General features: G+C 57.1%; 1 protein-coding gene across 3 annotated transcripts in view; it reads right to left on the bottom strand.

Moving 5' to 3' along the window:
- Positions 1–17,596, bottom strand: part of ASTN2 (astrotactin 2) — a 315,865-nt gene that overhangs the window by 229,010 nt on the left and 69,259 nt on the right. For all 3 annotated transcript variants that reach the window (XM_084494620.1, XM_084494621.1, XM_084494622.1), the window contains exon 3: positions 9,793–10,177. In XM_084494620.1, the coding sequence (XP_084350746.1) occupies positions 9,793–10,177 (385 nt within the window). The remainder of the gene's footprint in view (positions 1–9,792; positions 10,178–17,596) is intronic.

Here is a 17,596-nt window from a genome sequence, read left to right as displayed (position 1 = left end):
CTGCTAGCATCACTATTTGGTTTAAAAGTCCTTCAAGCAACATAGTCTAAAGCTCAGGAAGGTGAAAGTGGCCACTGAGAAGACCCCGCTGGTGCTGCCCAAGCGTGCAGAGCACGGGGGGTTCTGCAACGTCTTCCAGGGGTCATGCCAAGAGGCACTGCACACAGCCATGAGCACACACAATCGGCTGTCCTTGGGCACAAGCTCAGCTAAAGCACCCGCACTAAATAAATTCTGGGAGAGCCCTCGCGTTTAATCGCCTTCCTTCTCGCTTTTAGCCCACCACAAAGAGACAGAGCCCGTTTTTTTCCACGCTGATGCAGAGACATTTGGCTGGCATGGCCCTAAGTCTGCTGTGGATCAGAGCAGCTCGGCTCAACCCAGGCAGCCGGAGCACAGAGAGATCACAAAGCAAAGCCTGGGAGGGAAAGAGGGTTAATCCGGATCAATAAAACCCAGCTCTTCGCTTCGCCCCTTTTTTTGCTCCCATGCAAAGCTTTGCCAGTCCTCGCACCTACACAGAGCTGGAGCAAACACCTGCAGGAACAAACACCTGCAGCCTCTGCCCTTGCTCTGGGCAGCTGAGCAGCCCCTTGGGGTGCCGAGCACCCAGCCCGCAGGCTCGGGGCTCCGGAGCCCGTGGCAGCGCCCGCCCCGCGCCCCGACCCGTCCTCATCCTCTCTCCAGTCACGGCACTCAATCACTTCCCAGCTAATTGCCTCCACTCATGTGTGCAAACTAACCATTTACTGGAAAATGCCACGGAATGTTAATTTCATTTGGAATTGGGTAATTGCAAAGCACTTCCATTTTTTTTTTTTTTTTTACGGCACGAAATGAATAAGCATTGTATTAATAGCGCCGCTCCCAGCGCCGACCACAGCCGCGGCCCCACGGACGGCAGCTGGGAGTTATTGGTCACCCCTCACTTTCCCCGCCGTGCTTCCTGCCACCTTTCCCTTCCCCTCGCCACGCTCCTGGCGTCCCATTTTGGTAATTAAGATAACGCGGCGTAATTATAAACACATTGCTAGAGATCAAACGCCCGCCAGCCGCAGCTCTGCGCTTCTGCCTAGGGGGTGGCCGTGTTTGTGGCACAGCCCCCCCCCAGGCATTTCCAAGGCATTTATCCCCTTCACCCATTTCTCCTCCTGATGGGGACTGCAGCAAGGAAAAGCCCCTGGCTATGGGATGCCACCCCACTAAGCCTGCCCCATTTCCCTCCAGCCCAGCACCGAGAAGGTCCAGGCCACCAGAGACTCAGCTTCCCCCCCCTCCGCTCCCACCTTTTATTTTATGAGACACCGTAACTTTTTAGCTTAGGCAGCAAGCAGAGAGCAGAGAAGATGGGCAGACCCTCGGCAGCAGCTAACACTCCTCAAGTTATAAAATAATTGAAAACTTAAATAAAAACACTCTGGAGGAAGCTTCCCCGTTCGGTGCTAATGGGCGCATGAAGCAGCCCAGGGTAATGTTGCGTGGCAGGGAGGAGAGCTCCTGGCTCCGAGCAGCGCTGACCTCCAGCTTTCCTCATCCCACATTCCCCAAATCAGAGTAAATCCACCCTGGGGAGCCCCGCTGCGAGCCCACCGAGGGCAGGAGGAAGCCTCAACCCTAGGTGGCCGAGGAAGCCCAGCAGGAGGACGAAGCTGGACGTGGCAGCACCTGCTCGCCTCAAAGCCCAGGCTATGGGAAGTAAAAACCCTTCGGAAACACCGGCACCAGGCTGAGCTCAGCAGGACCAAGGCCGTAACTCACCGGGGCCTTCAGCGAGCAGTGATTTGAAGCCTTGTTAACGAGCTCCCTGTCCTGCCGGCCCTGCAGGTGGGTCGCTGCCGTGTGATGGATGGGGCTGCGAGGTGCTGGCAGACCCCAGGGCTGCGGAGGAGCCCGGCCCCGATCCATCTTCTTGGGGACAGGCTGGCAACGTGAAGGAACAGGGTGGCGGGGCCAGGTACAACGCGACCCAAAGGGAGAGGGCACACCGACAGAGCCCAGGGTGACAAAGCACCAAGTGCCACGTGCCCAGCACCCGGGGCTGAGCGATCCCCGTGCTCCCAGGCAGTGACACAAACCCGGAGATGCAGCCCGGGGGCTGCCCGAAGCTCACCAGCACCTATCTGCTCCCGTCAGAAATGGGAATGTTGCACGTTTTTCTCCCTCCTTGCAGCCTCCAGGCTCCCTCTCCACATTCACTCTGGCTTCAGGAGCCAAAGGCAGGTTTTTCCCATGCCGACACCGTGTCTTGAATGGGAGGACAACCCTGAGGACAGCTCCAGCCCTCCCAGCCCCACGGCACTGCACGGTGCAATGCGCCACAAAGCAGTCCCAGCACAGAAAACCCCAGAGGGGAGGATGCTTCAGATCCCGCAGGGTCTTCCGAGGAGAAGAAGCAGCCACCACACTGACTTTTCAGAACTTGCATCAGGCAAAAAAAAACTTCTCCAAGCTAATCCTGGTCACTGGCTGGCCCACAGCCCCGCCGTGCCGTTAATAATGCAGCACGTTATCAAACATTCATCGGCACGCACCGAGCGAGGAACAACGCGGGCCTGGCATCCCTATAAATATAGCTCCTGATGGCTTGTTTTCCTTGGACAGCCAAAACTTCACAGCTCATCTTCTCTGAGCTGGTGATTTTGCCTGGATGAAAAGCACTTTGGACACCCAGGGAATTCAGGGCTCCTGCACGCAAAACTGCCGTGACAGCTTCAGCAGGCGCTGAGGGGCTGAGACGGTCCCACAAAGCCTACAAAACCCAAAGCTAAAAGAGCTGCTGCCCTGGGGGACCCCAAGCCACCGAGCTTTGGCCAGGAGAGGGGATCACAGCGGGTCCTTCCCTTTGCACCGAGCCACCTGCCCGGCTGCAGGCTCGGGCTGCCACAAAGCCCCGAGACGCCAGCAGGGTGTCACAAAGCCACCATCCCTTGGGGATGCTCAGCGAAATGCTGGCAAACTAAAACACCCCGTTCTGTTTTCCATTCTCTACGGCATCATCAGAAGCTGATTTTCCATCTGCTTCTTCTCTTCTCTGCTTCATAAAATCAGCGAGTGGGGTACAGCAAAGGGAGGGGAAGACAAACAACGACAAAGCCATCACATCGGGAATCCACCCTAGGACCCCCTTCTCTACAACAATGCTTGATGGGCGCCAGGAGCAGCCCTGGGCGGTCTGCGAGATGTTAAAGCCTTCCCTGGGCGTTAGAGGGATGGCATCGCCCTAAAACCAAAGGGCCCCATGGCTCACCTGGCCCCACCTCTGCAGCCGGGCCCCCGGTCTCTCCTTTTCAGCGATGCTCTCCAATCAGTGGGAATTAAGCACACTTTGTGACAGCCTTAATTGCTCTGATAACTACAGGCACTAGCTAAGCGTGTGCTTAAATGCTTCCCTGAATCGGGATCCATTTCCTGCCCTGTTGGGTCTTGTTTATTTTGATTTAAAAATAAAAAGAAAAAAACAGAACTCGCAGTTGGTTGGTTGTGTTTGCAGCGTGGAAGCGGAGGATTGCAGACAGCCCTCTGCACCACGGCCACACGGGCTGCGTGAATACACATTTTTCAAAGGTCTCTGCAAATTACACAAGGAGCTGCTGAGGATTAGGTCCGGGAAAAGCTGATCAAATACAAAGAGGGTCATGATCCCATTAGGCCCCTGAAAAGAAGATAAAGCCCCGGGACGCATCAGATGCCAGCCTGACGCACTGTCCCATTTTCCTTTCCAGCCCCAGCAAACGTTAAGCCATCGTTTTATTTATTACAGGCTCGGGAAGCCTCTGGTTGGTGCTGTGCCTCCCGGGGGCCCTGCATCTGCCTGCAGGAGCAAAGCCCAGCGCCCAGCCCCACCACAGAGGTAGGGGCACCTCTGTGGGATCTCCACCAGGGAGGACAACCTCCTACCCCTGCCCACTGCGGGGCACTGCCTCCAGCTCCGTCCCCATCTCTAAACCCACCTCCAAGCCCCTACAGCACTCTCCTGTTTGTTTTAGGAGCAGCACCTCCAGGACACAGAGCAACTACCTGCCCTATTGCTCCGTACCTTGGTCTTCCCCTTCTCCAGCCTCAAAAATCCTAACCTTGGCCTGGGGAGCACATCCCCAGCCCACATTGGACCCCTCCTCACCTGCCCCTGTGCTACCATCCTGCATCCCTGACCCTGCCAAAATTATTCTCCTTTGGCGTCTCCACCTTACAGAAAAACTCAAGAGCAGTTTGGCCATGAACTGGCAGGACCACGACCTCTTTCATCCCCATTTTTCCCATTTCCCTGTGCTCCCTGGCCCACTGCTCACTCCTCAGGCAGAGCCCCCTGTAGAAAAGCAGCCCCCCCCTCAGATCCCAGCCGCAGGGGAAGGCAGGCAGCCCCGCCGGATAACAGCACCTGGTGGAGGTTGTTCCCATGCCTGGAGCAGACAGATTCAGACCCCTGCCCTACCATTTGTAACTTCTTTAGCCCTTGTGGCACCTGCTGTGGCTACCTTCTCCGGGTCAGAGATGAGGAGCAAACACGAAGGGATGTGGCCACCAAAGCAGGCGGTGGCACCAGAGCTGGATCCACCTCTCCAGGCTCGCTCCCGCTGCCAGACCAACTCCGAGGCAGGCTCAAAGCCTCTCGCTCTCACTACAGAGAAAGGCACGGATTAAGTGAGAGAAACTTCAGAGATTTGCCACGTTAACACAGCGGGTTAGAAGAAAGCCCAGGAGATGCGAAGTGGGGCTGACTGCACAGCCACACCTCCGACGTGCCTGCGGCGTTAATCGCCGGCACTGCCCTGCCTCCCGTCTAGACTGGGCGGCCCTGCCCAGCCTGCGCCGAGGCGAGCACGAGGACCTGCTCGAAAAGGTTTTTTATATAAAGAGATTTTTATTTTTTTTTTTAAGATGAAAGAAATAAAGAAAATAAAGAGAGGTCTTTTGTTGCAGACTGGAATTGCTGATATTTGATTTCCAAGTCTGAGATCTATTTTCTGCTCAGCTTTCACCAGGCAGGAGTTTGGGTTCGGCAGTCTCTTCTCCGTGCCCCACTCCTGGCTTCCCAATCCTTAGAGGGTCCAGGGAACCCACGGACACCCCCACAGGCACCTAGGGACATCCCCACCTGCTTGCTGGGCTTCAACCGCCTTCGTTTATCAGCTCCATCTAAACATATTCAGCGCATCCCACCTGCAGCAGCATCAGCCGTACCGATGGACTGGGGGCCAAACCCTTCGGTTTGAGGGCTTGAGAAGCAGAAGCAAAGAGATCCCGCCACTGAGAGATAAAACAGTGTCGGCAGAGATGACAGCCAAGTGTGCTAACAGATCAAAACAAGTTGGGAATTCCCACAGGGCTGGAGAGCTCGGGGCCATCTGCTTGGGAAAGGCGAGAGAGCAGAAACCCTCAGGAGCACGGGATGGGAAGCACCTGGGGAGATACAGCACGGCACAGAGAGGCAGCGAGGACACAAACATTGCCCACACAACTTCACCACTAACTGCAGGCTGCTTCGTACGCATGGGGACTGGGTTTGGACAGGTGACACCCACAGGGCACAAACCCTGCTGAGATCTTCTAATCGCCAGTGATAACCCCAAACCACAAGGAGACTGTGTGGCTGCCTTTCCATACCGACACAATAGCATCCTCTTGACTAATTAGAACCGGTTATCACCTCCTCCCTCTATTTCATTTTATTGTATTAATAAAAAAAAGAGTACTTTCTTTCTTAAGCTGCCTCAGATTTCTCTTCTGTCTAAATTCATCTGGGCTCTGAGCAATGTCACCGGGTCAGCTTGTGCTCCTGCTGCAATTCTAATTTTGTCAGCTTTCCATTTTCTAGGGAGTTGGGGGATTTTTCTTTCTTTCTTTTTTTTTTTTTTTTTTTCCTTCCCCAAATCAAAAATGATTTTGCATAACAGCAATAATGTTAATGGCCCTGCACGGCGCATCCAGATTACAGGCTGCGGCTGGGGAGAAATAAACATCTCATCTTTGCCCTGCTGTTTATCTACCCGCAGCAGAGCCCGGTATCAGGTCAGAACCTGTAATTTCATTAACTTTATCACTCAGACACGCTCGTTGCTGGATGTCGTTATTCAGCACATTGCTCCCCTGGTTGTTTGCACCGGGCTGCACTTCGGGTGCTCCGGCAGCACGAGGGAGCTGCCCTCGCAGCCACAGCAGCGCCGCCTGAGAAGGCAGGGAACAGGGAACGTCTGGCTCAGCGCACCCTTGTTCAGCTCACGCATGGTTTGGGAAGCAGTTACCTGTGCTGCCGGGCTGGGCAGGGACTTCTCTCCCATTTTTCAGGGCTGTACCTTGTGGAGATGTCCACCGTGCTTCCCGCCTGACCTGATAAATACAAAAGCATTGCACGGAGCAAAAAACACTTCCTTGTAGAGAGGGCGATCGAGCCCAGCAGCCCAGGGCACGCAGCACGGTGTGCGTGGATCCCTGTGGATGGAAAGCTCCCAGCACCTGCACATCAATCACTGCCCGGCACCTGGGGGAAGGCAAGCGGCACGAGCAGGTGGAGGGCGAGCCAAAGCGCTCCATCTTCATCGCGTGTGCCATCCCTGGTAATTAATGTTGGGGACTGACACTTGAAAGAGCCTTCGGTGACAGCCCCGGCGATGATACCGTTTGGAGCCCGCTGACAAGCCCCAGTTGATGTCTTATCACAATGCTACACGCCGGGAGTGGCGAGGGGAGCTTTTCCCCGGGGCGCTGACGTGCCCCATGTCCACGGGCACAGCTCCTCGTCCGGCCCTGGTAATCGCACCCAAACCCGACAGCCCCGGGCCAGGAAGCATGGAGGCAAGGCAAGTGGGGAGAAGCAGCGTCAGACTCCAGCTGGGATTGCCTTGACTCATCCATCTCAAATCCACCCGTAAAATTCTGCCCGAACAGCCCTGACATGCCCCGCTAGGGCTCAGCAGGTACGCAGTGTCCGCTCCATCCCACCCACACGTCCCCGGGAAGCCCAGCTGCATCTGCTGCTCGTGGCCAGGTGGCAGCAGCTGCGGCGCCTCGGACGTGTCCCACATCTCCGCAGCTCCCGAGCACGTGCAAGCCAGCCAGGAGGGCTGAGAATTTGCATTTCTGGTCTAGGAATCCGGCACCCGGACCGCCTCATCCCCGATGATTCAGACTCTGTCTGGGCAGCTTTAGCAGAGAGGAGCAAGCAGCGCACACCGCAGCTTGGCTGCTTCAGCAAAGCCTCATCAGAGAGGGGAAGGTGACTGTGGGGCAGGAAACACACGGTGAACCAGCACGGTTTTCAGTAACCAGAACCAGAAAGGCACAAACATGCCCCACGTCAAGGCGCGAAGCATGACGGCCTCACGGGCTGTACCGGTGGGGGCAGCAGCCCGGCACGCAGCCCCAGCTCGGGGGTTTTGCAGTCAGCATAAAAACGACTTTATTACCCGTTCCTGAAGCCCTCGGATAGTTTAATATTCTGCCCTAGATCTTGTTTACTATTATGTTTTGAAGAGCACTGAAATGCAGTTGCTGCTGTCTTCCCCACTCATACAACTCTAAATAATTTATAGAAAAGCAAAACAAAGAAGATAATATGAAAGAATAAAAGAGGCAGCTCCGTTACAGCATATGAAGGCCTTCATTTGTTCACTCCCGCTAAGCAGAGGGTCGGGGAAACATCTATTAACACGGCAGGCCTGTGAGAGCCAGCTGCACACAAAGGAGGACGCTAACAGGGATGCTCAGAGCAGCACTCGAGGACGGCAGGCGGACCCCTCCACGGCTGTTTGAGCAGCGTTAACCATCGCTGCTGCAATCACCTTGCCTAAAAGAGCATTTCGTGGGTGGAGGAAACAGCCTCAGACACCACCGAGGGCTGCCGCGGGTTGGGGGAGCTGCCTTCCAGGCACGATGCATCGCCGGGGCTCTGCTGCTCAGCCCCACACGCCGCGGTGTGAGGGGTGGCAGAAGCAGGAGCTGAGCCCAGTGGTCCCTGTCCCCATCCCTGCCAGCACGGGTGCTCCAGCGGGGCCCACTCAGCCTGTATGGGAACACCACGCTGCCTGGGGGCACGTCCTGGTGGCACCCTGCGAGCAGAAAGCCCCGTCCACCCCTGCGCCCATCCTTCTGCTGGAGGCGCTCGGCAATTAGCGCTGCCCCGTTGTTCCTCCAGCTGCATTTCACCCTGCTGCAGGTTAACTGCATTAAACCGCTCCTAATGACACATCGATAAGTAGAGGTGGGTGATGCAGCTTCCCAGAGACAGGTTTTAAAAATGCAGGCAATCAAAGGCACATTAGCCCAGGCACTCTGGGGAAAGTGCTGCTCCTCTCCGTGCAGGAGGAACAACCGCATCCGATGGCACAGGGCCCTGCCTGCCCCGTCACCTCCAGCCTTTGGCTGCCCCAGCTCCAGGCTGCTTTGCCCACAGGGACCCAAGCTGGGACTGGAGCTCCTCCATGCCCTAGCACCTTGGGGAAGGCACAAAGTACCCGCAGCACCTCGCCTGCTTGGAACAGGCACCCCAGACCCACTCTCTGCAGCTGCCAGGGGGTCCAAACCTCTCCAACAGGCACGTTACCCAGCTCCACGCCTCACAGCGCACACAGCACCACGCAGGCAGGCACTATAACAGCCAGAACCCACACGTGTATAATTTTATAGGCTTCAGATGCTACATAAGCTGTGCCTGCAGTGCCCTCTGTAACAGGCTAAGCACCACGGGCAGGCAGAGTTCACACCTGAGACCTGCCACATCCCCACGGGTTCAGCCCCGCCGTTCTTCCCGCATGGGGATTTCTCTGATCTGCCATTCCCAGCTCCTCCACGCACGTCTCAAATCTGCAGCCCTGATCACATTGTTTGTGGGTGACTCCAGGCTCATTTGTCTGAAATGTCGCAGAATGAGACACGAGGAATGTTTTTGCTGCTCCCGGAAAACACAGCCTTGTGCAGCGGCTCTCAGAGGAGCGTGAGGCTCAGCGGGGCCCTGCCACGCCGACACGTTTGCCAGCTAGAATTGATGCACTGCTCGACAGCGAGGTGATCAGCATTTCTGCCACCCAGAGAATAAAAATCGGTCTGATTGATGCCCCTGTGCCAGCACTCACCCCCAGCAAGAAGCTGGGAGGTGTCCCAGCACTCCCATCCTGCTCAGGAGCCTGGCACAAAGGCTGAGCAGGAGCAAACCTCATCAGCGCTGCTGGAGGAGCAGGAACGGCCGCTGAGGTACTGCACAAATCCATGGCAAAGGAGCAAATCCCCTTGCTTGGGGGGTAAACGCTACCTCTGCTCCCCAGCCAGGTATCCTCCAAACCTCAGGGGATTTCACAGCAGTCCCTGCCGCTGCCAGCACCGGATAGGCCACCCAAGCCTGAAATTAGAGCCGTCGGCTTCCCATCTCATCGTGCTGGGCCAGCTCTCACTGGAAACGGGAGACTGCTTTGGGGAGAGGATTGGGCAGAAGAGAGAGATCATGTCCTAGGGAGACACATCTCTGAGCCCCTCTTAGCAGCCAGTCCCTGCAGCACCCAAATCTCCAGCACGGCGCAGCAGGGTCACACTGCGAGACCAGGGACAGCTGCGGGCTCACAGTGTCCCCAGTTTCCCCAGTTTCCCCAGCACCAGCCAGCACGGAGTCCCCTCTCATGGCAGACAGCTTCAGGACAAGGTCTGCAAACCACCTCGAGGATCAAAGTTTACGACAAAACCCCAGGAGAGAGGTGATTCCCCTCCCTCCAGCCCCAGGATCCTCCTCTCTCAGCAGCCCCACACAGGGCAGACACCCTGGCAGGGGACGTGGAGAGGGAAAGAGCAGGGAAAAAAACAACAAACCTTTTTTCTCATAGTCAGGCTTCTCCTCCCCGCCTCGGCCCAGGCTCTCCAGCGTCCGTGTCACCTGGCTGCCAAACTCATCCTCCCTGGTGCTGGGCTCTGCCCGCCGCGGCGTCTCCTCCTCCTCCTCGTCCTCGTAGTCGTCCAGGATGGGGGTCTCGCGGATGGGCACCCCGATGACCGAGTTGTGGGCCTGCAGGCGCGAGTTGCGGAAGCTCTCGCGGGCCTGGGGGCCCAGCAGCACGGAGGGGATGTAGTGGATCTCGTGGGTGGCCTCGGTGCTGGCGCTCTTCTGCGGGATGCGGCGGCGCTTGTGCCAGCGCCGCTGGGCGTACAGGGCCACCGTGAAGACCAGGAGCAGCAGGAGCAGCGCGATCAGCCCACCCTGCGGGACGGCAAAGAGCACACGTCAGGAGCTGTGGGTAGGGGTGGGGAGGAGGTGCTGCGACCAGCATCCATGAATACTTTTCCACTTCCATCTCCAGAGCATCCTTTCAGCAACCCAGAGCCCACCTGCGCTCTGCAAGCCCCATGTGGGTAGGGACATGCAGCCCTTGGGTGCCTTCAGGAACACAGACACAACCAGCACTCTGCGCCCTGCCCACGGAGAGGGGAGAGGAGGTACCTGCACCCCACCTCTTGGGAGCAGAGCAAACCTTTAGAACAGCCCAGCAGCTAGGGCAGGAGCAGCGAGGTCTCCGCAGGGACCCCATGTTTTGCACAGAAGGCTGTGCAACGACCGGCACCGCACAACTGCTGCTCCTCAGGGCACGGTTACCCAAAGCCATTCAACATTCCTGCTTGTACCAGCCCTGTTCCTCCTTTTGGGAGCTCCAGGACAGGGCTACAAGCTACAAAGCTGCAGGTGATGAAGGCAAGGAGCACAAGGGGCCAGCCCCCGTGTGTTGTTCTCACTCCCCAGCCGGGGCTCCTCTCATGCTGCTGGTCTGCAGAGCACCTCACGGCCACATCCTGCACCCAAACCCTTGGCTCTCCAAAACAACCATGATCCCATCAATCACAGCAACGTTATTTAAACTCTTTCCTCTTCCATCCTTGGGTAGCATCCCTCGAGTCACCCTCAGGCCACAGCGCATGCCCCATGGCACAGCATTCAGTGACTTGGCAGTGGTTATGTGGGGTCAGCAGCAGACCCCTGGGCACACCACCACCTTTCCAGACCACGACCTTCTCAACCAAGCTCTTCGTTTCACCCAGCTCCCAGCTACATCACCAACAAAGACATGCCACCACCAAAATGAACAAACTTCCCCAAAATCAATGTCTCCACGGATGCAGCAGTGCTGGGAAGCGCAGGAGGGCCCAGCCCTGCCCCTGGCTGCTCGGGAGCTGTGCCTTTGCCAGCTTTGAGCCTCTCCATCTCTGCGCAGCACCAAGGCAATTTTATCCCGTGGCAGACAAGCAAAGCAAGGCAAGTAAATCAGGCACGGTGCGAGCAGTTGGGGCTTTCCAGCGTGACATGTAGCAGGCAGGGCAGGGCAGACATTTGTTTGGCAGAGGGAACGCCGCGGCTGGGAACTTTACAAAGCATGCAAGAGCAGAGCAAAGACATGCAAATATTTCTTCTGCATTCGATGCAAAACACGGCGCCGTGCTCAGACTCATAAAGAGGATGGGTTGTAAAGGGGCGTCGGCAGAAAGGAGCCGGCGCTCAGGCAGCCCTGGGGACACGGGCGATGGGCAGCGATGGGCAGGGTGCTGCTGGGGGCATCCTGCACGCCTGGGGCAGGGCTGCGGGCACAGGACAGGGAGAGGGGACAGGGAAGGGAGATCCCAGCCTGGCACTGCAGGCAGGAGCCCGGTGCGGGGTCTCACAGCAGCAGCAGCCCGCTCCCCTCCCCTCCCCTTCCTCGTCTCTTCCCTAATTGACACTAATGGGAGACTGGCGGGGGGATTGGGTTTGACATTGCTCAGCGTGACTCTCCCAATTTAGCTGATGTGCCATCACAAATGGCAACGCTTTAGCGGCCAGGAAGCACACCAGGGAGCAGGGCAGGGCTTGCTGGAGCTCCTGAAGGGCCCCTCCTGCACAAGGACCCCCCCGACCTCCCCTGATCAGAAGCAAGCAGCAGGGATGCTCCAGCCCGACAGCAGCAGTGCACTGCTGGGGGCTGCACAGTGCCTGCTGCACGGACATCCCAGGGCAGCCCCAAACCAAGGCTGCTTCCTCACAAGCCTTGTTTGCATGAGAGAAACCACGGCACACAGACCCTCCGAAAGCAAACCCCAGCGAGAAGGATGCAGCAGAGCCACAAGCCTGGAGGCAACAAACCACGCGGCAAATCAGGTCTGCCTTGGAGCTGTACTTAGAGTGAAGCAAGAGCTCTTGTGTTACAGAAGTGTTTAGGAACAGCGCTCACTGATGTGACTACTGGGAAAAGCCCTCCCCAGGTCCCCAAAGCCAAGCCCCAGGAGCCCCAGGATGGGCACCACCTGCACCGGGACGTGCCCTGCAACTGCAGCACAGAGCTGCTCCTCCCTGCTCTGCACCCCCTGGCAAACAGGCACCGCACCCCAGAACTGCACAAGGGCAACCCGGACACGTGGAAAAGGCCAAGGTGACTGAGAAAGCCCAGGCACGAGGAGCAGCTTTGCCAGCAACGAGCTGGGTACGGCTCTGAGCATCCTCAGCAGCGCCGAGGCCACGCGCCTGCCCGGCTGGGCGAGCACTGCGCCAGCCCTGGGGAAACGGTTTGGACCTGAGCGAATAAAACTCCCAGCCGATTAGATTAGAGATCTGTCCGCTCAGGAGGAATTACAGAAAGGCCTAAAGCCACAGATGTTATTAGTTTGTTGTTCCTCCTGGCTCGGGGCCCATCACTAGCAACAACGGGGGTGGCTCAAGCAAGCCCAGGGCTCCCAGCAGCTCCTGCAGGGAGGGGACAGGGGCTGCTGTGACCACCTCCCCGTCTGCCCTGGGCTCAGTTTTACGGCTCTTTGGGCCCTGCTGGGAGCTGGGCTCGCACGGAGCAGGCTCTAGAGCAGCCCAGCAGTGCTGCCCAGCCCTCGGGGAGCTCTCCTGGCGCTCAGCAGCAGCTCGGTTTCACGCACTCCCCACGTCCCTGACCCTGCGCAGCAGCGGCTCGTTTCAGCGCCGAGCACACACGCAGGGAGAGCTTCCTGGGGAAAAAAAAAAAAAAAGTCAAACTTAGGAGGCATTCAAGCCAGCCTCATTTTAATCTATTTTTCATGTTAAATTATCCAACTGAGGGAGCGGGAGAGAGAAAGGGGAAGGAAGGGATAATATGAGAAATGTTTTATTTGACAATGTGTCATTCGGAAACTGATTATTTCTGTCTCAGAGCTTTTTAATATTCCCAAACAATGGCCGAGCCGCGAGGGGATTTGGTATGCTAAGGCTGGATTTATAATACTCTGTTCTGCAGTGATAAGAACATGGGCCTTTAATCCTCTGAGCTGTGAACATGCATATTCTCCCGCGTAATGCCCTTCCTTCCCGCGTGCCCCGGGCTCGCTGGAGCCTTCCCCGTGCCGCGTCCTCCTCGGCCACCGCCGGGGACGGGGACGTGTCCCAGTGAGCACCAGGCTGGGAGCTGGGAGCAGCCCTCAGCCTGCCCCAGGGCTCGGGGCAGGAGGAACCCAGGGTGCAGCGCCAGGGTCTGCAACGAGGCTTGGCAGGAAAAAGTGCCTGGGTGATGAAACAGCGCGCAGAGACACGGCAGGGAAAGCTGCCCGGTGGTAACGAGCCCGTCCCTCCGGTGCCTTGTTAGGGCTGTGCACGGGGACAGGCCATGGCACGAGGGAAGAGGGGGCTGGGGAGGAAAAGGTGCACGTGCAGGACTGCAGAGCTTCACGGCTCAGGCGTGGGGCAAGAACAAAGCTCAGGTGAAGCTGGAAAGCAGTGAGGCTGAGACTTAAACACCAAAGAAAAACTGTTGGAAGAAGCCACCTCCAAACCACAGCAAGTCCTGCCAGAGATTGGGTGTTGTATCAATGGCACAGGCTGCAAAAGTGCTGATCCGGAGGGTGATCAGCCTTTGGGTACCTGCCCAAAATGCTGAGTGATTTCTGGACAGCCAGAGACACGCGTGCTGCTCCAAACCAACCCAAACCATCCCTACAGCCTGGGTGAAACACCATGCAGATGTTCCTGACTCCTGCAGGGAAGGCAAACAGCTGCTACCAAATGGTCTGCCCCACAGAGACCATTTCCAGGTGATCAGAGGATCAGAACTTCAAAATACAACCCCCTACAAGTTATTAATTTTTATTTTTTTACATGGGAAGAGGATGGGAAAGGTGGCCTGTCCCCACACAAGCAACCATCCTTCCCCAGGGAAGACGGCACAAGAAGTCCTAATGGTCTGCAGCAAAAAGGGGCTGAAGAAGCAGGTCCCCTTGGAAACTACCTGAGCTTCATCACATTTTTACCAGTGCTGAGCACACCCCACTTGCCCCTCTCTCAGCCCTCTCTCCTGGGCTAGGAGACAGCAGGTACCTGCCAGCATTTCCTGACCATCTCCCTGCCAAGTGCTGGCACCTGCCGGCTTCTGCCCCTGTACTGGCACCAGTGTTTGTGTCTTTGTTACCTGAGGTTTGAGAAAAACATCTTTCAGGCAGGACATTCCCAGCCAGCAGCTCCTGCAGCGCTCCCCTGGTGACCCTGGCTGCTCACTCGCACCTCCATCACGGGCTGGCATCCCTCCGTGTGCCCCCGCTGCTTTCCCTGAAGGGACTCATCTTTACACAGAGGCAACAAGTGACCCATGGCACCATGCACAGCTTTGTTTCCGAAGGCAGAAAACAGCCTGCGATTTCCCAGCCTGGCAGCCCAAAACATCCTTCTGGTCAGACCACAACATCCTCTCCGCAGCGCTGAGCAAAGCTGCTGCAAACCAGCGCCGTGCCCAGCCCAGTGCTACAACGAGTCCCTGCTGCTGCTCCCTCTGAGCACTAACAAAATGCTAGGCCCTGGAGGAAAAAAAATAAAAATTATATATATGTATCTCTCTTCCAGCTTTGAAGCCACCAGCATTGCTGCACAACACCCAACCCCAGTTATTGCCCCGTGCCATGCTGACAGCCAGCCCCACCGCCGCCTGCTTCTGGCTGAGCCAGGGCCCCCAGCCCGAGGCCACCTCTCCAGGGACAGTCCCCTGGCATGGCCAAACTGTGCCCGAGCAGCAGCCACCCCCGTGGTCACAGCCTGCAGCTTCGGGGAGCAGGGCCAGCAGCGGTGACACCGCTGGAGCCCTGCTGGAGCACGCTACGAGCCCCGGCACGGTGAGCACGCAGAGGCGAAAGCGCGCAGCCCCCGCGAGCTCTTCACGCCGTGTGCTTCTCCCTTCCTTCCCTTTCTGGCGGGGAAGGTAATTAAACACTAGAACAATTTACCAGGGGTTGTAGTGGATTATCCATCACTGTCAAGTTTTATTTTTTTTTTGTACCAAGGTTGGATGCTTTTAGAAAAGTTACGCTCTACTTCGGGTAGAGAACTGGAAGGCTTCAGGAAGTCCCGAGGTCCGAGCAGACGATCGCACGGCCCCTGCTGGTCTTTTAGTCCCCTCACTTTGTCCTTCCCATGTTTCTTACAAAGATTTCATCCCCTCCAGGCCGATGCAGATGCAGGAAGAGCCCCAGGCCCACAGAACCAAGTGGGTAGGGAAGGCATGGGCCATGCAGCAGCCCACCCAGGGGCAATGCCGCAAGGACAAAGCTCCCGGCCCCGTGCCCAAACCTCTCCCGGCTCGTCTCAGCTGCTGCCCAGGGCTGCAATAAAGCAATGCTCAATGAGCAGGTGCAGCAAACATTTGCGTTAGGTGTTAGCCGTGCTGTAATTTGAACTAACAGATTTCTAATTCATTTAACTAAAAGTGATGGCAGGGACCCTGGGAATGCCACTCCACCAGGCAGAGCCTCGCGCCCAGCACAGCTGCTAAGGCCAGGCTCCGGGGCACAGCACAACCTGAAATGGAGCTGGGAGCACCCCCATTTCCTGTTCTAATTGTGCCTGTTAATTGGCAATTAATGCTCTGCACCCAGTCCTCTGCCACAGCCCAGCTCGGAGGTGCCCGTCAGTCCCTACCACGGCTGCAGGGCAAGCCCCAACTCTGTCCTCTGCCCCCTGTGCTCACTCACCCCAACACAGCCGCACGCAGCACAATTTGGGAACCAGAACGCCCCATCCCACTCGCTCAGTCGCCTGGTGCCTGCTTCCTTCCCTTCCAGACCAGATCTCCCAGCAGCTCCTCCCTCGGCCTCCTTTGCCTTGCTGCTCTTTTTCTCACTGCCGCACCTCTCAATTTAAATATTTCCTCTGCAAATCTTAATTAGCGCCCTGTTTGCACCTGCTTGCAGAACATTAATGATGAAAAATAAGGCCGAGCTCTGCAGATGTATTCAGCCTTCCCTCTCCTACACCTGCCTTCATCTCTGCGCTGGGCTGGCTCCCACCCTGCCGGCTGCAGGACACGGCCTCTCACCGCACAGCCCCTCCAGCAATAAAGGAGCAGGGCAGGGGGAGGACGCTGTGCTCGGTTCTTCCCCAGAGCTGGGACACCGTCAGCTTCCAGCTATTTCCCACCCACATCACCCCTGGGGCTGCCCACAGGACCAGCCCAACAAAACGAGGCGTTTTCAGGTGTTTGCGGCCAAAAGGGGCTTGCGAGAGGCTGGCACACGTCCTACAGGAGGGAAACGGGTCTCACGGGCAGCAGAGGAGAACAAAACCTTCGGGAAGGCCTTGGATTGTGCCTCAGGAAGCACTGCCCTTCGCTGCCCACGAAGCAGGGCACCACTAATTGGTGAGCAGCCAGCAGGGGAACTGAGGCAGGGCACCATGGCCGCACCCCGGACAGCCAGCACAAAGGGCAGCGAGGACGAGATTAAACCTCAGGACATAAAAAATTACTCCTCAGATCTCTGGATCCAGCCTCGAGGTCGGCACAACTCAAGCGCATTTCTCAACAAGAGACAGCAACGACACAGGACAAACCCCAAAACCCACAACATTTCCCCAGGCGCACTCCAAACCCTCCAAGCACTGCCTCACCGAGCCGGGAACCCACACACCACCTTTGGGTGTGTTTAATTTCCATCACAGCCACGAGAGCATGGCACACGCCTCAGCGCCTTGCTCAGCAGGCACGGCTGGGTGAACAGTGGCCAGAAGAAAACCATCTTGTGGCATTTTCCCCTCTTTCCCTGCCTTTTACAGCACTGCTGAGTTGCAGTGAGGACAGGCACTGCCGCAGCACCCAGCCCTGCACCACGCTCCAGGAAAAGCACCCAAGGGTGCTCCAGGCAGCGCCCAGATGCCCATGAGGGTCACAGACTCAGGTCACCGACACAACTGGACCCACAGCGGTGCAGGTAAATGCAGATGCTGGCCCCCAGGTTCAGCAGGAGCGGTTCCTGCAGCATCCCTCCGCCAGCCCTGTGCCGAGCCGTGCGCACCGCGGGCATCACCGTAACAGCACGCACAGTGCTGCGAAGCACGGCACACGCACACGAGCTGAGAGTTACAGTTGCTGTGGGAACCATAACTTTAAAATCTCTGACTCTCCTGCATTAAAAGGAAGAGCCAGACAAAAAGTCACATTTCCATATATTTTTTTTTATGTTATTTTTTTGAAGCCGCACCAACCTGCATCACACCGAGCACATCGCGCACCTCGCTGGGATACCAATCCACAGCGGCTCCTAATCCATTTTTGTAACGGCACCAAGGCATTTATTCTCAGCCAAGTGAAAGAGAAGGGCTGGAGGTGCTTTTATTAGGCGCCTGATGGCCGGCTCTTTCTAACGGCAGAGCGTGGATCGC

Source organism: Aythya ferina (assembly GCF_964211825.1).
Source record: "Aythya ferina genome assembly, chromosome: 20".
Lineage (NCBI taxonomy): Eukaryota > Metazoa > Chordata > Aves > Anseriformes > Anatidae > Aythya > Aythya ferina.
This window is presented reverse-complemented; position numbering and strand designations above follow the sequence as displayed.